The 22311-nt window shown below is 45.0% G+C and overlaps 1 protein-coding gene and 1 long non-coding RNA gene across 2 annotated transcripts in view; one reads left to right on the forward strand and one right to left on the reverse strand.

Annotated features, from left to right (window-relative positions):
- Positions 1 to 15: 15 nt before the first annotated feature.
- The window catches only part of LOC307222966 (bone morphogenetic protein 8B-like), a 36118-nt gene continuing 13822 nt past the window's right edge, over positions 16 to 22311 (reverse strand). The window contains exons 2-8 of the mRNA XM_079988605.1: positions 13642 to 13834; positions 8554 to 8702; positions 7592 to 7786; positions 6030 to 6109; positions 4669 to 4779; positions 2114 to 3101; positions 16 to 1731 (exon numbers count right to left, since the gene is read on the reverse strand). Coding sequence (XP_079844731.1) covers positions 2952 to 3101; positions 4669 to 4779; positions 6030 to 6109; positions 7592 to 7786; positions 8554 to 8702; positions 13642 to 13834 — 878 coding nt within the window. The 3' untranslated portion in view covers positions 16 to 1731; positions 2114 to 2951. The remainder of the gene's footprint in view (positions 1732 to 2113; positions 3102 to 4668; positions 4780 to 6029; positions 6110 to 7591; positions 7787 to 8553; positions 8703 to 13641; positions 13835 to 22311) is intronic.
- LOC307222985 lies at positions 14496 to 18074 on the forward strand. Its single transcript, XR_013841934.1, has 3 exons — positions 14496 to 14578; positions 14840 to 16310; positions 16347 to 18074. It is a non-coding gene; the product is annotated as an uncharacterized lncRNA (long non-coding RNA).

The raw sequence follows: 22311 nt of genomic DNA on the forward strand, positions 1-22311 counted from the left end.
AATGATAATCTAGTGTTTGTTTTCTTATTTCAATTTATTTGTTGATTGATAAAACATTCCTAGGTGACACTGATTGTGTAGAAATCATTGTGAAATCACGCTGAGAGGCCTTCTGTGAATGGGTCTAATGCCCCTCTAAACACTCTATAGGTTAGCCATCCTAAAATAACTCACTTAAAAGAGGTTTAGATCTACTTATGCTCCCAGTGGTTATCAGCCAGGGTAGAACCTCCATGTGCCAATGCAGCATACCCTTAAGTACCAGTTTCTTTCACCACATGATACATTTCAGAGTATGGTTGGCTCCAGCAAACTTGGTGGGGTAAACTGCCACCAGCATCTCCTTCCCAGCTCCCTGTCCAAGTTTTGGTGAGCTCTTGCAAGAAGGGGTGTGGGTGGAAATTGGAGTAGCCAGAACACACATGGTTCATTGTTCAAAAAAAAAATGTAATCCAGACATGCTGCATATATCCAGTAGAGAATCTGATTGCTAAAACCTTCTGAACAACCAAGGGAAAGGATTTTTTTTCCACACAATGTATAATTATGGGGTTTGTTGCCACAGGATGTTGTTACAGTCTCTACCATAAGTGGCTTAAAAAGAAGATTAATACCTATCATCTTGGAATCATCACTGATGGCTAAAAATGAAACTTGTGTCTAGAAGCAGCAATGTACCACTGAGGAATGGATTCAGGAGCAGACAGGCATGGACTGTTGCTGCAATGGCTGTGAGATTCCAGGGAAGTGAACCTACGTTTGAATGGGTCTATGGCCTAATCCAGCCGGGCTCTCCCTACTTAACTTCTTATGCGTCACTGGAGCTGTAGCAGACTATGCCAAAGGGAGTGAACTGAGGCCACAGGCCCACAGGAATGGGTGTGGGCTACCGTGCCTCTAATTGCTGGGGAGAGGAACTGGCTCTTCAGGTGTATGAAAGGAGATGCCCAACAGATCAAGCTGGAAATACTGAGGATTCTGCACAATCTTCCTGGCCTACAGAGAGATTGTGGTGTGGGAGTCACTGAAAGATCCTCTGCTTGGGGACAGTGAGTAAGGGGGTGCTTTGGGGCGCTTGAGAGACGCGCGTAATTATTCTGAGCAAAGCTATGTGCAAGTTGCAAAATGGTTCCTTGTTCTCTTTAGGAAGGGAACAAGCAACCCCCCTGGCTGCAGATGTGCTGAACAAGGCAGTCGGGAAAGCTGGTTGCTGAAAGAGGTGGAATGAAGACATTTCTGTGGGTTGTGGCGTCCAAAGGAAGGCTTGCTGCAAAGAGGAAGGCCTGGGGCAAGGAAACTGCTCCATATGCTCGGTGCCCTTAATCATTTGCTCTACTTCAGGGAAGGGGGTGCAGCTCCCACTTCTGCTTGGATGGAACTCCCAAAGGGCATTAGACATAATTTTCTTCTGCATGTAGCCAACACCTTCCAGATTGATTATACAACCTGGTTCTAGCCTATGGTGCACCTCCAGCAGAGAATGGAAACTAGCAGACCTAAAAATGCCCAGAGTCCCCTTTGGCTGTTAATCCAGGGTCAATCCAGGTGTGTGTGAGGGGGGAGGAATGCCTGCTCTCTGGAAATGCCCCAGATGATTTGAACCCATTGGCTACTTTATACACAAAGAGAAGAAGTGGGTGAGGAGAGCCACATTCTCTAGCCCATTTCACCAGAGGGACACTTCTTTGACCCGGGACAGGGTTAGTTAGGGTGTTCTATATTAAGGGTGTTCTATATTAAGGGGACGCAGGTGGCGCTGTGGGTTAAAGCCTCAGCGCCTAGGGCTTGCCGATCGAAAGGTCGGCAGTTCGAATCCCTGCGGCGGGGTGCGCTCCCGCTGCTCGGTCCCAGCGCCTGCCAACCTAGCAGTTCGAAAGCACCTCCGGGTGCAAGTAGATAAATAGGGACCGCTTACCAGCGGGAAGGTAAACGGCGTTTCCGTGTGCGGCTCTGGCTCGCCAGAGCAGCGATGTCACGCTGGCCACGTGACCCGGAAGTGTCTCCGGACAGCGCTGGCCCCTGGCCTCTTAAGTGAGATGGGCGCACAACCCCAGAGTCTGTCAAGACTGGCCCGTACGGGCAGGGGTACCTTTACCTTTATATTAAGGAAAACCTCATCCTCCGCTGAGCCTTCCAAAAGGTCTCTTGCAGACCTTCCTTAATGCCACATGGGAAAAGGTCTGACACTGTCAGCTGAAGCCCTGGGTTTTGAGGGGGCACCACAGAGCAGTCTCCCCTACACGGTGGCAGCCCCCAATTGCCAGGATTGTTCCTTGCCTCTGGTCCGCCTCATGTGGACATGGTTTGCATGGAAGCCTGAAATTTGGGACCCTCAGGGTTTCAAAGAAAGTGTGGCTGTCATGTGCAGAGCCAAAGAGAGATCTGATAATGTGCAGGAGGACTTATGAAAAGCTCCAGCATCCCCAAAGGGCAAAGGCAACACTCCCCAGGTGTGTTCCTCTCTCTGGACTGACCAACACTTGCACACGCTGTTCCTTGCCAGATTTTGGACTGCCTTCTGTTTCAAAAGCCCTGAAAATGTCAGGGATGAAATAAATTGTACAAACAGGGCACCCTAATTTGCATGCTTCTCTACCGTGGCTTTTAAAGTTTAATTTAATTTACAGTGCAGGAACTGGGCGGGGTTTTGGCACAGAATACAAAACAGGCCTATGCGTGCAGCCAGATCATGTTTTAGTTTGCTTGGCAAAGGTTCCTCTGTGGGGGATTGTTCAGTTTGTTGAGGATGTGAACCAACTGACCTCCAGCCAAACAGCCTGAGTCTGTGTCAGCTCAAGGTCAGGCGGGAAGAGCCGACTCCTTCACTTACTGCATAGTGGCAAGATTTTAGTCCCCTTCCTCTCCAGCAGGTGCTCAGGGCCCGCAGACTGCCAGGGCTTCCCTCCTGCCTCTTTCCTGCATGCAGCAGCAGTCCAATGTCCACCCAGGCATCAGTGGCAGCCACACGTCTTGACCACCATGTTGCGGTGTTTCTTGAGGATGACGTTGTTGTTGCTGTCATAATAGAGGACGGAGGTGGCGCTGAGCTTGGTGGGTGCGCAGCAGGCCTTGGGGACTGTTTCAGGCTTCATCAGGTGAACCTGAAAATGGAGTTAAAGGGAGATGCAGTCATTGGAGCTCTCCTCCATCGGAAATTGTCCGGCTTGGTTGGAGCGTTGAGTAACCAGCCCCCGAGGTCCAAAGGCTGAATGTGCACACCCCCAGCCTCCCCCCACCCTAGCATCTTGATTTGGAGAAGGAAAAAACTTCAAAGCAGCACTTGTTTATACGGAGAAAAGGCATCAATTTCCATGAGTAGGTTATTTGTCCGCATTGGCAAAAATATTTATTCAAAACCGTTTGGCAGCTTGAGTTGCAGTTTATGTTGGAGCCTCTCTCAAGGCACCATCGCTGGAAGGAAACTATTGACGGGCTGGAAGTCAGATTGCAGCGGCTGTTGCTTCCACTGCACATCTACTTTTATCCCATTGAATTGCAGCTGAAGGGGAGTGGGGGATTATCATGATGTCTTTCGAGGGATCATGATGCAACCTGGAACTGCCTCCCCACCCCAATGAAGTGAACAAGAAGCTCTTGCAACAGAGGGGAGAACTGATTGGAGAGCACCTGCTTTGCAGGGAAAGATGGCCTCATGCTCAATTGCCTGTCTAAAGGCCCAATGTATGAGGTCTCTGGGGTTGCATTGGGTCCTGAGAGTAAGTGAACTCATTTCAGCTAGAAAACAACCTTTGTGCATGGGAAACAGCTTTTGTAGCTGGGGTGAGAGATACAGCATCACAAGCTTGCTCCCTCTGCCTCTCCTGACTTGTCCCCTGCCCATGCAAACACTAGGGCAATTGTTTTGAAACCCAGTCAGTTGGAGCCAGAGCCCTACTTGCTGGGGCTGATGGAAGTTGTAGTCCAAAGATACATCACCAGGTGCATTTCCACCAGGCACCAGAATTCCCTGAGGGCTGCAAGAATGAGGGCCACCATGGCATCTATACTTCAGCTTCACTAAGGGCCAAACTATATATAAGATGTGTGGCTGCATTTTATAGATCTCTTTGTAATTAAAAAAAAAAAAAGCCAGGGAAAGGAAAGACGTGATCAGGTTTGGGGTTGAAGGGAGCATTAAGGCTTTGGGTGAGGGGCGTTAACACAGGAGGGAAGATGCTGCAAGTGAAAGGCTGGGACCTGGCGCATCTGCCGCACTTGAGGGACAGATAATTAAAGCACAACCAAGTCTCCCGCTGACATTGTGGCATCAGGTGATTTGTCAAGTGGGCAACCCTTCTCATTCATCAAACTGTAGGAGCTGTAGGAGAGAGAACTGCCCAGCCCAATCCAGTTCCCTACGCTACCAAGTGTACTAAAGGCATCAGTGAAAGCTACTGACCTAGGGGGAATAGTGGAACAAGGGTGCACCCCACTTCTGATCAGAAAGGCACAGGAAGCTGCTCAAAGTCCATCTAGCTCAGTACTGTCAACTGGCAGGAAATCTCCAGGATTTCAAACGGAAGTCTTATCCCAGCCCTACCTGGAGATGCCATTGGGGATTGAACCTGCTCTGCTCCTGAGCTACGGGCTTCCCCAACACCTACAGACAATCCCCTCTAGCTTGCCTCTCTTGTTCCAAGGTGCCCTCTGCCATGCGGAGACACTGACCAGGGACTGAAGGATGGCATGATTTGTGGCATTCATGCAGGAGTCCAAAGGGAAAGCGCAGTCCCCTGCGCAGTAGAAAGCGGAGTAGCCCCGCGGGGCAATCACCCAGTCCTGGAAGAACAAAGCAAAATGACTTAGGAGAAGGTGTGGCTAAAAAAGCTTACCTGCAGCAAAGGCATTTAAAGAACTCTCTGACTTTACCAGTTTTCCTAAAATTAGGCTTCAATCTTAGGGTGCAGTTGGTTGCTGCATTTGAGTTTCTGCTTGAAGTCCCCAAAATATCAGCAGCTGTCTCCACAGCAGCTCCGAGCAGGGATTTCAGTGTGACTGCTCCTCTTGGGTGGAACAGCATCTCCACTGAGATACAACAGGCACCTGCTATCTGCACCCTCCAGAATCAGTGGAAGACATTTATCTTTTGAGAGGCTTTTTCACCTGGGTAAAAACATCTCTGCCTCAGGAGTCTTTTGGTACTGTTTTGAAACCATTTTAGTTTTTATGGTGTGTTTGCAAATGGCCTTGAGACTCACATGAAAGGTGATGCATTAAACAATAAAATGTTAATGATAATGAGGTCAGGGAGAGAGATCAGACACCACTGGATTCCCTTCCCCATCACCACAGAAATGTCTGTGACCCTGGCTCTTCAGACACCAGCTGTCCAATGTTGGCGAGGTTTGTGTTGGGGGCAGTGTGGGGTATGTTGGAGGAGGAATCTGAAGAACCCAAGCTTTCCTAGCCCCCAAACCCAGGAGAAATCTGCAGCAGCCTTTCACCTTTATTTCCCTTTTTTTGTTCCCAGTGGAAGGGAAATTAGGGGTTTTTTTTAAAAAAAAAAACCATCCTGAAAGGGATGAAGGAGCTCATTTCTACCCTGCTGGCATGAGACCACAGGCAAGGGCACTAGCAGAGCAGTGAAACTACTGCCAGCTTCACCCTTGGCCTGTACTAGCTCTAGGACTGCACTGGTAGTCTTTTTTTTTCTTTTTAAGAGATCTACGTGAGTCCCCAAAACTTCTGAGCCACACCTTTTCTTTGTAAGTTGCTGATCAGAATGAGACACACAGAGAGATCGGTACTCTGCCACAGCAATGTGGGTTAGGGGTGGTTTCCTGCATGGGAGTGTGAGTGTGCTTGGGTGCACACAAGCTGGGCTTATGGGAGCAGCGATTCACTTCTTTGGGATGCCACCTTGGGAATCCCTGAGAAAATATGCTCTATATAAACCTGCCATGACTTTGAAAGAAATGGGTTCAGAAAGACTGAAAAGATTGGAAAGGAGAAGGGGAAGGTGGTGCTAAGATATTTAACTTTTCTGGGGAAATGACTTATGTAAAGAAGAACATTTTTAAAATAGTTACCATCCATTTAAGCTCTTGAAAGTCGACATACATCTCGTGCCTTCTGCACACTTGCCGCCCTTCAGAAATGTGGACATCATCTGGGGGGGAAGGACCAAGAATGTCCATCAAAAGGCAGATGGTTCTCTATCATTCACTGAATGGGCAATAAGCCAAAGGGAAATCTGCACCATGGAAGGGCAGTGATGGGCAACCTCTGCCCCCCAGCAGGCCATTTGAACAACACTGTGCCTACTTGCCCTTTGCCCAATGATGTTGGGTCTAGGGCAGGCACAGATGGGGCTGCATCCAAAGGAGTTTACAGGCACTGCTGACCAGCTGATGGACTCAGCTACCTGCCAAGCCCCGGCAGCCAGTTGATGAGCCTGGTAAGCCTCAAAGCCACAATAGATGGGAAAGAAGAGGAAATGTGTCTCCAGCATCTTTTTCAACGTTACTAACATTATTAAAACAACTGCCGGGGGGGGGGGGTAAAGTGGACCAGGACCAGGAACTCTATTCCCACACCATCATCCTGATGATCAAAACTGTCGCTGCTACAGGTAACAGCACAATGGATGCCTGCAGGTTCCCCTCCACCAGCCGCTAATAGTGGTTCCAGGGCGGGGGGGAATTTGAATTAGGGGTGTGGCCTGAGGGGCACAGCTGATGCCAATGAGACTTGGCCATTCTCTGTGTTAGTGCCCACCTTGAGGCTGTTCAGAAAGAGCTAATAGCCATGATCTCTGTGCTCTGCCTCTACAACTGGAGACAACAATGCTTCTGAATATAGCTGCTGGAAACTGCAGGAGGGGAGAGGGCTCTTGTGCTCGGGTCCTGCTTAGGGGTTTCCCACTGGGGCATCTGGTTGGCCGTATGAGAACAGGATGCTGGATGAAAGGAGCCATTGGCCTGATCCAGCAGAGGTCTGCTTATGCTTTTAGGTTTCGAGCCAATTGTTTTTCTCCTTGGCACTTGGTTGCATCAGGATCTTTCTTGTGGTTTTTATCATTCATTTTAACCTGGCGTGGTTTATATTTCACTAGCCAGTGCTGGGCAGTGCCTTTATTAGGACCAACCCAAAAGCCACAACAGAATTCTCCAGATCTCTTCCTAGGTGCTACAGAAAGTTCTGTGTGTCACAGGGGATGGAATAAAAAATCAGTCTGGAAAGCCCTGAACTCTGCATCCAGATTCATTCCAAAGACCGAGGCTGGGCACAGACTGAATTGGTCTCTGCCAAGTGCTGGCAGGCATCAATTTACAACCTAGGATTCTGGGGTGAAGAAGCAATGGCTCATTCCCCATTTCTTAAGACCCAATTCCACAATAAGCTTCCAGGTGGAAGCATCCTAGGTCCCTTTGTTGCTAGCAGCCTGCCAGTCACCTCGCAGCACTGAAGGGCCTGCTGGATGCCAGGTGCAGTAGCCTGCTTCTGAGTCCATGCTGGGGCTGCATCTGAAGAAGACATGTGCCTGAGTGACAGAACAAATGACCCTCTGTGGCCCAGCCTGGGGGCGAAGTCTGACTGTCCTTCACTAAGCCGATTCCCTAGCTGCTTCTCCAGCCCTTCTGCTCCTTACCAAACGCTCCTGGGAGCCTGTTTGAGTGCGGGAAGCTATAGCTCTTCTTGTGCTGCCTCTTCCTCAGGTGCTTGGCTGCACGCGGGACTCTGACTTGGTTTTGGCTTGCCCGGAAAAATGTCACCACGAAGGGCTGCTTGGAGCGTGGTCCGCGGCGACCCAAGAGGCCAGCTGATCCAGGATCAACACTCTGTCCTGCAGAATCCAAAAAACAAACCCTTTCCACTATGTTAATACTGCTGTACATCAGATTAATAGGTGGGGGTGTTAATCTGTTTAGGGGTCATTGCCCAGGGCACCCCACTAGGGAGGACAAGAATCCCAAAGAGGGAGAAAGGGAGAACAGGCACACAGAAACTCTGGTGCTTTCCTTGGCAGTTAGCAAATGGCATTTTCAAGTTTTCAATGACTAGATAGAAATCGGATTACAGTCATAATGTGCTTTGCCTTCCTCGAAAAGTTAGCTTCCATTTTTTGAGGCCTTTCCAATTTTGATATGTATCAGACTACACATTTAATCTTATTTGCCTGTTGAAATTTGTATCCTGCCTTTCCACCAAAGGGTGCTCAAGGCTTTCCAAATGTCTCATATTATTGCCCTGCCAGCTGCTCTTTCTTCCTAGAGTTTTGCTGCTTAGGCTGCTTGGTAAGTAGTGTTTTTTTTCTTTTCATATAACGGGGGCTATATGAGATCTAAATGGAACCCCAGCCAGTAATCTGGCTGCTGCCTTTTGGACATATGGATACTTTTGTAAACCTATTTGTTATTTTTTACGCTATGGAGCGATACAATTTTTTAATATAAATAAATAAGCCGTACGTGAACAGAGGATGGTTCCATATGCAATACCACCTTATCAAGTTTGCTGCTCTTGTTCTCTACAACCAATATAACAACTCTTACCACAAAATGGGATTCCTAAAAACTGCAAAAAATCAATCAAAAATCCCATTAGCCTTACCGTCCTCTGTTTCCACATAGAGCCTCAAGCCCAAGTTGTATTTGCGGTGTAACAGCCAGTGATTACTTGCAGCTGCGACGTCGAACACCAGCCAGCCCTCTGTCCCAGCCAGGATATCCTGGAGGTCCAAGAGAAGCAGGTCTGAGTCCCTGGAGTAGCAGAAAGCAAGTATAAGCACAGCTGCTCCAAGTACAAAATGCTTGGCTTTTTTAAAAGAAACAACAACACTGTGATACAAGGCAGCCTTCCCCAACTTAGTGCCCCACTGGAAGACTTGGGGTACAACTCCCATCAGACCCAGCATCATCTGAATGTGTTATCTGGGGGCTGATGGAATCTGGAGGGCACTAGGTTGGTGAAAGCTACTATCTGGCTTCCCCAAGATTTTATAGATTTCCTGCAAGATTTCCTGTAAAGGAAATTTTCTTTGCAGCAGTTACTTCTTATTTTCTGCATTTGTTCACTTAATATTTGTATGAATGGTGCACCTGTAGTGTTGGTGCATTTATTTGAAAGTTACTTCCTATCTCACAGGGGATTCTCCCTACCTAGTAAACCTTTTTGCATTCTGTTTTTTTTTTTTTGTTGTTTTTTTGCAGCAAGCACGGGTATAAAATTTTATTGAGAGTTTTAATAATACAGTAAAGAAAAAAAGACAGAATAAACAGAAAACATCGAAAAAATAAAACAAACATAGGATTTTACATCTTGTAGTAACCATTTTTTCTTCATTTTTCCCTTTTGGACTTCCTCATGTCTCTCGCTCCTACATTCCAAGTTAATAAAACTTTAGCCAGCAACTTATCACCTTATTTTCATTCTTATTGTACACAATTCCAATATTTTATCCCTAACTTTGAATATTTTTATCAAAATCTTAAATACCTAGTTTTAACATGATATTCATTCAAAATTTGTCTTTCTCATGAAATTCACTCATTCTCATAGTCTTTTCAGCTAACTTTATGGTGCCCTGTTATTTTCAAATCTCTCATCCTTCTTCTTTTTTTTTTTTAATAAAGATTTTTATTGATTTCCAATTTTTTAACATAAACAAAAACAACATAAAAACAAACACAAAAAACTCATATTTTCTTAACCTTATTTCCATAACCCTCTTTTCCCGGGCTTCCCCATACCTTTCCCTTTTTGCATCCTTAATTTAGAACCATTATTCAGCAACCCTTCTTAACCAATTAAATATAAATTCATTCTCTTTTTCGATTCCACCCTAAAATTAAACACAATTTTCCGCTGCAATTCTACGTCTTCTTTTCCCTCAGCATTTTAGCACTCCTCAATTTTATAATAATTCTTAAGATACATCTTAAATTTCTTCCAATCTTCTTCCACAGTCTCTTTCTCTTGGTCGCGGATTCTGCCGGTCATTTCTGCCAGTCCCATAAAGTCAATCACTTTCGCCTGCCATTCCTCCAGCGTGGGTAGCTCTTGTGTCTTCCAATACTTTGCTAAAAGAATCCTTGCTGCCGTAGTAGCGTACAAAAAGAAATTCTTATCCTTCTTCGGCACCAACTGGCCGACCATACCCAAGAGAAATGCCTCTGGTTTCTTGTTAAAGGTGCACTTAAGCACTTTCTTAATTTCATTATAAATCATTTCCCAGAAGGCCTTAATCTTTGGGCAGGTCCACCAAAGGTGGAAAAAGGTACCTTCAGTCTCTTTACATTTCCAACATTTGTTATTGGGCAAATGATAAATCTTCGCAAGCTTGACTGGGGTCATGTACCACCTGTAGATCATTTTCATAATGTTTTCTCGTAAGGCATTACATGCCGTAAATTTAATACCTGTGGTCCATAACTGCTCCCAGTCAGCAAACATAATGTCATGACCTATGTCCTGTGCCCATTTAACCATAGCAGACTTCACTGTCTCATCTAATGTATTCCACTTCAACAGCAAGTTGTACATTCTTGATAAATTCTTAGTATTGGGTTCTAACAGTTCTGTTTCTAATTTCGATTTCTCCACCTGGAAACCAATTTTCCTGTCTTGTTTGAAAGCCTCCATTATTTGAAAATAATGGAGCCAATCTCATACCTTGGACTTTATTTTCTCATAACTTTGTAGTTTAAATTCACCACCTTCTTGTTCTAAAATTTCAGAATATTTCGGCCAATTGGTTCTCATATTAAGTTTCTTTACCTCCTTGGCCTCCATAGGTGAAAGCCACCTGGGAGTTCTATTTTCCAATAGATCTTTGTACCGTATCCAAACATTATATAGTGCTTTCCTGACAATGTGATTTTTAAAACCCTTATACACTTTAACCTTGTCATACCAGATATATGCATGCCAACCAAAGTTATTATCAAATCCTTCCAAATCTAGAATGTCTGCATTTTCAAGAAGTAGCCAATCTTTTAACCAGCAGAAAGCTGCCGATTCATAGTAGAGTCTTAAGTCCGGCAGGGCAAACCCCCCTCTTTCTTTAGAATCGGTAAGTATCTTAAACTTAATTCTGGGCTTTTTGCCCTGCCAGACAAATTTAGATATATCTTTCTGCCACTTCTTGAAACAGTCCAGTTTATCAACAATTTGTAATGTCTGAAACAAAAATAACATTCTAGGCAATACATTCATTTTGATTACTGCAATTCGACCTAACAAGGAAAGTTTCAGGTTTGACCATGTTTCTAAATCTTTCTTTATCTCAGTCCAGCACTTATCATAGTTGTCCTTAAATAAGTTTACATTCTTAGATGTCATGTTAATCCCCAGGTATTTTACACTCTTTGCCACCACTAACCCAGTTTCCTCTTGGAATCTATCCCTTTCAACATTTGTTAAGTTTTTTTCCAGTACCTTAGTTTTTTGTTTGTTCAACTTAAATCCTGCGACCTGGCTGAATACTTGAATTAGTTCTAAAGCTCTTTTGGTACTAGTGTCTGGCTCTTGCAAGGTCAATACTAAGTCATCTGCAAAGGCCTTTAATTTGTAATGTCTGGCTCCGACCCAAATCTCTCATCCTTCTTAACACTCATATAATTTACAGTGTTTTTGAAGATAGTCCTTAAATTTCTTCCAATCCTCCTCCACTGCTTCTTCTCCCAGGTCTCGGATTCTGCCGGTCATTTCTGCTAGCTCCATGTAGTCCATCAGTTGCATCTGCCATTCTTCCAGCGTGGGCAAATCTTGAGTTTTCCAATGTTTGGCAACAAGTATCCTTGCTGCTGTTGTTGCATACATAAATAATGTTCGGTCCTTCTTTAACACCCTCTGGCCAACAATGCCCCAAAGGAAGGCCTCTGGTTTCTTAGGGAAGGTATACTTAAATACCTTTTTCAGCTCATTATATATCATTTCCCAGAAGGCCTTAACCCTAGGGCAAGTCCACCAGAGGTGAAAGAATGTTCCTTCAGTTTCCTTACATTTCCAACACTTGTTATCTGGCAGGTGATATATTTTAGCTAGCTTGACTGGGGTCATGTACCACCTATATATCATTTTCATAATATTTTCTTTCAAGGCATTACATGCCGTAAACTTCATACCGGTAGTCCATAACTTTTCCCAGTCAGCAAACATATTATACCCAATGTGCTGTGCCCATTTTATCATAGCTGATTTAACCGTTTCATCCTGTGTATTCCACCTCAGCAGCAAGTTATACATTCTTGAAAGTAATTTAGTCTTAGGTTCTAACAGTTCTGTTTCCAATTTCGATTTTTCCACTTGGAATCTTAACTTTTTATCCAGTTTAAAAGCCTCTTTAATCTGAGCGTAATGTAACCAATCTCGCACTTTATCTTTAAGTTTCTCCATACTCTGCAATCTCCAATTGTCTCCATCTCTTTCTAATATTTCCCAATATTTCGGCCATTTGACCTCCATATTAGGTCTTTTCACAGCCTTAGCTTCCATAGGTGATAACCACCTTGGGGACCTTTTTGCATTCTGAGTCTGGGATCTGTATGTGTAAATTTTAAAATAATTGGAATGACCTGAGAATACTGGGCAGGGCAGTAGCTTAGTGGTCAAGCATCTGCTTTACATGCAGTAGGTCCCAGGCTCAGTCCCTGGCATCTCCCGGCAGGGGTGGAAATGTCACCTTTCTGAAAACCTGCCAGTCAGTGTAGACATTACTGAGAGATGGACCAATGATCTGACTTGGTGTAAATGAACTTCCTATTCTGTAAAAATGACTGTATATATTTGGAGGAAGGAATATAGCTCAGTGGTAGAATATCTGCATTGCATGCAGAAGTTCCCAGGTTCAATTCCCAGCATCTCCTGGAAAGTCGCTGCTGAGCTAGATGGACCAATGATCTGGCACTGAGTAAGGCAGCTGTCTATGTTCCTAACCCATAAGGAATGTCTCCTGTATGACTCTCACTAGAAAGTTGTTACCTGCAATCAAACATGATGTAGGAGTTCTTCCTGTGGGATACTGCCTGTAAGTGCAGCCGAGGGGGAGTTTGGCCCTGTGCGTCTAGTTAGGCTCACCAGGCCTTCTCATTTAGCCCACAAGGCCATTTGGGGCAACCAACATGTGACATCATCCTATGCCAATCCCAGTTACTGTGGCAATTTTGGGGCAATTTTTTTTTTTGCAAAGCCAGACTTTCTACAACTTTCCACATATGCTGCCATGCAAGGCATGGCTTGAGAACTGCTTCCCAACTTGACTAAGGCATAAAATTGCTGAGCTGCTCTCTTCTTATCCAGGAAGCAAGAGGAAGTGTCTACCTCTAAGGATGCTGCTATGAGCCTGAAATGCTATTTGGTGGGAGTCTGCAATTGGATATGTGGTTTTCTACTGCATTAAATTCCAATATGTTCTGTGAGGCTCATGATGAAACTTTTGCAAGTATGGTTGAATGGAATTGGTGTTTGGGAGGATGTTTGTTCTTTGATTTGGCTTGGCTTTTTTAAAAAAATGCCTTACCCACAAATACCTTACCCTACCTGGTACTCAGCAAATGTTTTGGCTGGGTTTTAATTCAGCCCTTGGGCTACAAGCAGTTCCCTACTCCTGCTCCAAGGGGATTGTAATGTTGAACAGTGTTATTAGTCCCCATGGTAGTTGTGTGTTCTGGGTCAGAAGTTGGTTTGCTCTTACTGTACCTGTTAGAATGTTCTTGGACAATCTCATATATGCTGACGTGAAGGGTTTTGTTGACATGCCAACTGAAGCTTTGCATCTTGTAAATTCGGAATTCAGCCGCTGTTACAGACTCCCCTGTTGGGATCTGTGTCAAGTCGAACCTGAATTCCTTCCAATAAGGCTTCTGGTGGAAGATGTCCCAATCTAGTTCAACTGGAAAGAATTGGGACATGATTACACACACGCGCGCACACACACACACACACACACACACACCCAACACATGGATTATTGGGACATCTTTAAGCCACATTCTCTATTGTTGTTGTTTACTGAATTAAGTCGCTTTAACTTGCCCAGTGCAACCCAAAGTGACTTACAACTGAGGACAGACAAAAAACCCCACGTAGATAGCTTAAAACAAAGAGCAGAAAGAAATACATTAAAAATATCCCACCCACTTCTAAAAGGCCACAGATAGCTAAAGGATAAAGGCTTGGTTATAAGGGAATGTTTTTGCATGATGCCTAAAGATATATGATGGCACCAAGCAAGCCACCATAGTTATCACAGTGTTGTATACTTTTAAAGACAAACCAATGCAATGATCATTTAAAAGACCAGAATGCTAAACACCAGTAAAATTTTAATAAAATAGCCAAATAAAATATCATTTAACTAAAAAAATGGAGGTTATTTATTTTATTAATTTTCACTACACAGTTTGATGCTGTCCTTTTGCTATGCTTGGAATGCACTTTAGCCTTCACTCCACATTACTCAAATCTTATTTATTTACTACATTTCTATTTCACCTTCCCACAAAGGAGCTAAAGTTGGTTGTTCCCCTCCCCACTTTATCCTCACAACAGGATCCCCACTTTATCCTCACAACAGCCCTGTGAGGGTGAGAGACTGTGACTGGCCCAAGGTCACCCAGTGAGCTTCACAGGTACCGTATTTTTCGCTCTATAAGATGCACCAGACCACAAGACGCACCTAGTTTTTGGAGGAGGAAAACAAGAAAACAAATATTCTGAATCTCAGAAGCCAGAACAGCAAGAGGGATTGCTACGCAGTGAAAGCAGCAATCCCTCTTGCTGTTCTGGCTTCTGGGATAGTTGCGCAGCCTGCATTCGCTCCATAAGACGCACACACATTTCCCCTTACTTTTTAGGAGAGAAAAAGTGAGTCTTATAGAGCAAAAAATACGGTAAGTAGGGCTTTCCACTTCCCTCTCCCAGGTCCTAGCCCAACACTCTAACCACTACACAGCACTGGCTCTATTTACTGAGTTTAAAATACATTCAAGTTTAGCACACACCCAATCTGCCAGGAGAAAATGCCTTCTGAAAACTTTGTTGACTGAAGGTTGAGGGGTGGCAAAGGCAATGGATCTGAGTCAATCTATGTAACATAAAACACATGTTCTCCTCCTAAGGAGGGAGGTAAAGCATCATAAAGTTATGGGTCACATTTTTCACAGGGAATTTCCCCTCCTGACTAATCAATATGTCTCACAATTCTTCCATGGCTTAGAAGCACAGTCCTCATATGGTAAAAGACAGATAGATACAGCTGCAGAGATGCAGCATTAAAACAATAAAATAAAATAAAATAAAATAATGGCAGAATCTCCTTTGGTTGCAAGCTCTTAATCTATAACACACGCTATAGGAGTAACAGAATAAAACTGGCCCTGGGCGAAGCCAGGATTTTTGTTGGGGGGCAGGCCTTTTGAGGGGGCAGAACCTCAGTTAGCTATGTATTTTTATTGGTTTTTATTGATTTAGGGGGGCAGATGCCCCCTTCCCCTCCCCTTGGCTACGCCCATGAAACTGGCTCTCAAAACCTGGCAAGGGGAACAAAGGATGTACAAGAACAAATGCCATTGATCCACTTTATTTTCAAAGAAAACCTCTGAAAGCCGTCTCTCAGGCCACACTAGTAAGATCCCCCAGTACCTTTCTTGATTTCAGCTCACAGCAGTTCAGCGGTCAGGAGAATTAGGAGAGAATTGCACTCCCTAGCGTTCCATAGGGCATCCTTCGCCAACCTGATGCTCCCCAGATAAACATCTGGAGAGCAGCAGGTTGGGGGAGGCACTTTAGCATCCTGGAATTTAGTGGTTGTTAAGTAGCAGTGCAGAGGCCTGGCGGTTAGCTGGGAGAAAACAGCTGCTTTCCTCCCCCCTTTTTGGTGTGTGAAACGGGCTCGACTGTCTGTGAGGTGCCAGGAGAGGTTAGGGTGGGCTGCGGTTTCCAAAGGAATACTTCCCTTCCCAATTAAGGGAGCCGAGGCAGAGAGAACTTGATGGGGGTTGGACTGCTTGTGTTTGTTTTTATTTCCAAGTCTGACAAACATCTTCAAGTTTAGGAGCTGTCTGCTTAAGCCAGCCACACACACACACTTTATCCTTTCCTTGTTTTGCCATTTTTCTAGCCATCTCAGCTACACTGACAGAAACCCCCAAACCGGGAAGCAGGTCTGGCACCTGAGCAAAGCGTTTCCCGCCTTCTGCTGGCATCCAAAAGGTGTCCTTTGCACCAATCAGATGACCCAACAGGAAGCCCCAAAGCACAACCTGAATGCAAGAGTATATTCCTGTAGTTTCCAGGAACTGGCATTCAGAAGCATTGCTACCTTTGACTGCTGATGCGGAGCATAGCTATTGATAGCCCTCTCCCCTGTGAATTTGTCCCATTCTCTTTTAAAGCCATCCAAGTTGGTGGCCATCACTGCCTCCTGTGGGAGCAAGTTCAACAGTTTAACCATGTACTGCATGAAGAAGTCCTTTCTTTTATCTTCCAACATTCAGATTCACTGGATGGCCACGAGCTCTAGCGTTTTGGGAGAGGGAGAACTTCTCTCCGCCCACTTTCTCCATGCCCAAGGAATCCCAGCTAGTCCTCTTGAGTTGTCCTCCTGGTGGGGATATGGGCTTGGCTGAGCTGGCCTAGTCATCTTCCGCTCCCATGTCATACATGGCAGTGCTGGGAAAGGCCCCTGGCCAAGTGAGCAGGCAGAGAGGCAGGCAGCACAGGCCATACTCTCCAGCTGGCCCCATGTACGTGAATGTATTGCTGCTTTGTTTCCACGGCACATGTGGGTGTTGCCTCTGCAGCATTTGTCTGGCCAAGCAGTGTGATGAACAAGAAGCAAGGAGATGTTGGAGGACAGGGCTCACCTGTGCATACGTCACACTGCTTACCTGGCAACCCCTAAGCTGGCCATATGAGATAGATGTCTCTGCCTTACAGCTAGTGTTGAAATAAGATTCAGCATCTTGTCTGCCTCAGGCAGAGGAGGAGGAGGTATCTTGTTTGCCTCAGGCAGCAAAACATATTGGGCTGGCCATATTTTTATGAACTTGGCAACTACATTTTTAGTTCTCCTGGCTTTCTGATCTCTCTGATCATTTAACATCTCTGCTCTGATTGTTTTCTGTGCTGCCCTTTCCTCTTGGGAACACTGTTTTAATGTCATTTTGCTGCCTTTTTGTAACCTACTATAAATTGCCCTGGGACTTTTTAATTGAAGGGTGGCATTAAAGCAAGCAAACACAGTGATAGTTGGATGGATTCAATTTTATATTTGTTCAGGGGGTGAGGAGACAACAGTCTCAAAAGCTTTGTGTGCTCCCAGACTACCACCCCTGCATCTAAGAATGTGACCATATTATAAAGCACAGGAGCATGTAAAAACACTGTTTTTGCACTCATGGGCAATTTCTAAAAACAGAAGTTCTGGGGGGTCAAGCCAGAATAGAAGGTTAGATACCTTTACCCCATGGGGTGTGTGTGTGTTTGTGTGTGTAGCTCATGATGATTATTAAAAGGAAAGGCAACCTTCATGTGCTCAGATGCACTCTTTACTTTAATCTGCCCTTTATTTTCAGGCTGAGACCTGCCTCCTGCACATTCCAAAAAATGCTGTTACGCCACTAATGGTGCCTGCAGGCCAGGCACCCAGAGAACATTTCTCACCTTGGGGATTGTAAATGAAGTTCATTAGTACTTTGCAAACACTGAAAACAAACCTAAACCAAACCCACATGTTCTTTCCCATCTGTTTACAGGATTATGGGAGTTTAATAGAGATGTTATTTAGCTTTGAGGCACTCTGTAATGAAAGGGGAGGGGAACCCCTTTTCCTAGAAATGCTTCTTCCTAACCAACTGCCAGGGCAGGATGGAGGGTTGTGAGGGGAAGAACTTAGGCAATAACTTCTCTGGGATTTATTACTTAAAGCAATCATGTGCTTGTTTGTAAAAGCAAAGGGTTAAGAACATACATCTTCACATCCCAATGCACTTTGACCCAATAAAACTGGTTAGGCAAATATTTTTATCTTTTAATGTACACCCAAGCACTATTCTCCTCCTACTTTATTTCATTGATTTATCTGATGTGGAACTACTACTACTACTACTAGTAATAATAATAATAATAATAATAATAATAATAATAAAATTTATTTATACTCTGCCCTCCCCCCGACCAGAGCCGGGCTCAGGGCGGCTAATATCAGTAAAATTACAGTAAAAAACCTAACAGGGGGGGAAACCCCCAATTTAAAATACAGGTTAAAATGCAATCTAAAATGCAGCCTCATTTTAAAAGTAGCCCATAAATCAAAACCATAAGGAGAGGGAAACATAAGGGTCAGACTGAGTCCAAACCAACGGCCAGGTGGAACAGCTCTGTCTTGCAGGCCCTGTGGAAAGATGTCAAGTCCCTCAGGGCCCTAGTCTCTTGTGACAGAGCGTTCCACCAAGTCAGGGCCAGTACTGAAAAGGCCCTGGTCCTAGTTGAGACCAATCTAACCACCTTGCAACCTGGGACTTCCAAAATGTTGTCATTTGTGGGGCAGACCAGGACAGGCGGTTCCGTAGGTACATGGGTCCTAGTGGACTTTGGCTGTCTGTTGTTGGAGAGTTTAAGCTGTGTCTCCATCTATATCCCATCTGTGCCTTTGTAAATAACCACAAATATTACAAAACACCCTAAGCCTCCAGTGGCTGCTTTCCTCAAGGAAACCAAGCCTGGGGGAGGGCCATACCCCATAAGCTTCTCATGGTTGGAAGGTGAAAGAGAAGAACAAACAAACAAACAAATGAACGTGTGTTTGTGTGTGTGTGAGCGCTTGCGCACGTTCTCTCTCTCTCTCTCTCTCTCTCTCTCTCTCTGGACTGCCTTTCAGGGATGCTTGATGATGACAATTATTCATCTACACTGGGGGATCCTGATAATCACTTGCTGCTGCTCTGAAACACTCTGGGCGTCTCCATGCAGGCTTAATTTGCAAATGGGCCATTGTTATGTCCCAAACAGAACCTTGGCAACAGGCTTTTAAAAACTCTTTGACTTTTCCATGGAAAGGGGATATCTGGATTATGGGCTGACATTTTGATGCCAACCATGCCATGTGGGTGCTGCAAAAAGATGGCATGCACGATGCACCCATCCCACAATAAACACCCATCTGGAAGCAGCCAGCAAAAGTCACCAACCTAAGACACTGGATGCTTTGAAAGACAACCAAGGAACATTGAGAGGGAGAACAGAGCCTACACTGACACCTGCAGCAGAAGGTTAATCCATCTGGTGACCAAGGACATCCCACCTAGCCCTGCCTTTACAAATGGAAATTTTGAGACCCCTGTAGGCATCCTTTGCATTGGACACTGATGATTTATGCTCATGATGATATTGGAGCAGCTACATGCAAACCCACTTCCAATGCTGTTTGTACCTGCATATGTTTTGAGGTGGATAGATGGCTTTTAAAATGCAGTAAATTGGATATGACTTATAGTTTTCTGATAAGGTAACTCTGAAGCCATTCCAGCATGGCAGAGAGGCCCTTGTGTGGTACTACTGAGGCACAGGAGAGACAGGTCCATGCTCTGGCAGCACCAAAACCCTGATGCTGTGTACTCGGCACCAATTCCTAGCTTCTAGCCATTGCTATCTTTCTCTAAATCATTTGCTAATAAAACCATGCTAGATGGAAAGTCCTAGGACCGTGTCCTTTAATAATGAAATCAAAATAGTTTGAGGCTACAGAAAACACAGCTTGATGTTATTTGGCATGTTAATTGCTTTTGTGTTTGCTTCATATTTCCCACTCTCTTTTGTTAACTCTGATCATCATGTCAGGCTGGATGTTTACATAAGGGGAGTGAGCGACGGAGGGCCCTTCTCCCAAACAGAATGCTGAGATTTTAATTATGCATCTCTGTCTTTTAAAAGTCATTCCTTCCAGCTACTGGGTTCACCACAAACTCCTCATTTTGTTTTTAAAGAAAATAAAGGCGACTCTGGCAGGGTGCCCGACCCTGGGCGGATGCGGACACAGCGCTCTTCCTGGCCAGAGGTCTGGGCCTGGCAAAGAGGGATGGGCAACTCTGCTGCCACTGAAGGAGAGGAGGAGGAGGAGGCAGAACTCACCACAGGCAAAGGAAGCAGCCAAAACATTTTGGGAGTGCTGAGGGTGTTTCAATGAGAACATAAGAAGAGCCTGCAGCTGGATCAAGCCAAGATCTAGATTGGCATTCTGTTCTTGCAATGGTCAACCAGATGCCTGTGGGGAAATCTGCAAGCAGGATTTGAGCACAGTAGCACTCTCGTGTTGCTCAAGCGCACACACATTTTTACTGTCCTGTTTTGAGATTGGGGGTGGCGAGTGGGAGCATCCACAGGCTTTCATCATGGTTCAGTTTGAGCCTGGGCACAGCCGGGCTCTCATGGGCTGGACTACCACACTGCGCCCTAGGTGGGGCTGCCTTTGAAGAATGTTCAGAAGCTGCAGCTGGCACAGAACAAAAAGAAAAATGGTTAGCCGTGTTGGTCCAGACAAAAAACTCAGATCTATATTAGGACTACACCTAGTTTCAAGTTCCCCACAGCTCTTCATTAGGCTGGATGCTAAAGAAAACAAATTCTTTTGTTACCATCAGCTAAGATGTTCTCCCCCACTTGCTTTGTTTACTATCTGGCCTGATGTTGAGCTCTGAATAATTCAAAAGATTGCCTGCTCTTTCTGTGATATTTTGGTTGGCCTAATAACGTGGGTGGTTTTTTTAATGTTTGATGCAGAATGGAGCTCTCGGGATGCTGACAGGAGCTTGCTACTCAGAGTATGTGACTCCTTTGTCATCTAAATCGGCTCTCAGTTTGGTTCCAAGCCCACTCTAACAGCTGGCTGTCACCTTTAAAGTCCTATACCTGGTACCCTACAGATGTTCCAGGCAACACCCACCAGCCCCAACCAGCACAACTGTAGAATGCTGAGGCTGATGGGAGTTGTAGTAAGGTTACCAGATTTTTTTCAATGAATCCGGGGACACTTTTCAACTTCCAATAGATGGATTTTGTCAGGGGACTGATTTGTAAATCTGGAGACTGTCCATGGGAAACGGGGACATCTGGTAACCTTAAGTTGTAGTTCAAAATACCTTGAGGGCACCAGGCTGGGGAAGGCTGCCCCATATAGATTGATTTCAGGGTATCTAAAGGACTACCTGCTCCTCCCCAATGATGGCCCACCTCTTAAGAGATCCCCGGGTGGCTTTGCTCTGTGCCCCACCATTGTCTGCAGTGCAATTGGGGAATGCAGGGTGGGGAGCAGATAGGCACTGATTTCTCAGTGGAAACTCCCCCTCTCAGCAGCTCTATTTAAGTGTGCTTTTAATATCATCTCATATTTGTGCCCCACTGTATCTCCAAGGGCAGCACCCTTTTTTTGTCCTCACAACAGCCCTGTGAGGAGCCTGGCCCAAAACCAGGGTTTCATAGCTAAGGGTAGATTTGAACTAAAAGCTTCTCCACAACAGCATCAGCTCCTGACCAAGTATTAATTTTGAAAGCTAATTGTATTTTAGTTCATATATAGGTTTGAGAAGTGCAAACTAGGTAGTTTCTCATTAAAATGCAAACAAAACTCCATCCCTTCCAGCACCTTTTCCATTTCTGCAGATAATTCCAGTATATTTATTTTCTACATCTTCCAGTATGGCCCATAAAAAAATCTCTGCAGGTCTGCACACAGGATGTCTTTTACACCCCTGCCAGTATTTTTAGCTTCAGCCGTGTGTGTGTGTGTGTGTGTGTGTGTCATTTTATTCTATAAATTACACCTCCACTGTAATTATACTAGTCCCTGCTGCCTCAGAGTGGTCCATGTGCCTTTTTCGGACACTAAATTAAAAGGAAATTCTGGCACACCGAACCACATAAAGAATCTGAAGTCTTAAAATATATTTGAATGAGATGCAGAAAGAACTCTATCTATCAGAATCCATGCCAAAAAAATAAGCCGAATGCAATACTTTGTCTGGAAGGGAGAGTGTGGAACACTTCAGCCCCCCAGCCTTATATAAGCTGCTTACACAACCAGACTTTCATGGGCAGAAACCATCTCTCTCGCTCCCCCCCTGCGACTTAACAGGTACTTTGAGGTACATACACAAAGATGTATCTGGCCCCCCCATGATGAGCTGCCCATCTTCCCAAGAGCAGACATAGAAAAGAAGAGGCTTCTTGACCTGAACTTCTCTTCCTGTAAAGGGCCTTTCTAGCTTTCCAATATTCAGGGTCAACCCTGTCATAAGGCAGAATGGGGCAGTCGCCTCAGGTGACAGATGCTGAAGTGTGGAAAGTGGATGGGCTTGCTCTGTGCCTCCTCAG

Source organism: Podarcis cretensis (genome assembly GCF_951804945.1).
Source record: "Podarcis cretensis genome assembly, chromosome: 8".
Lineage (NCBI taxonomy): Eukaryota > Metazoa > Chordata > Lepidosauria > Squamata > Lacertidae > Podarcis > Podarcis cretensis.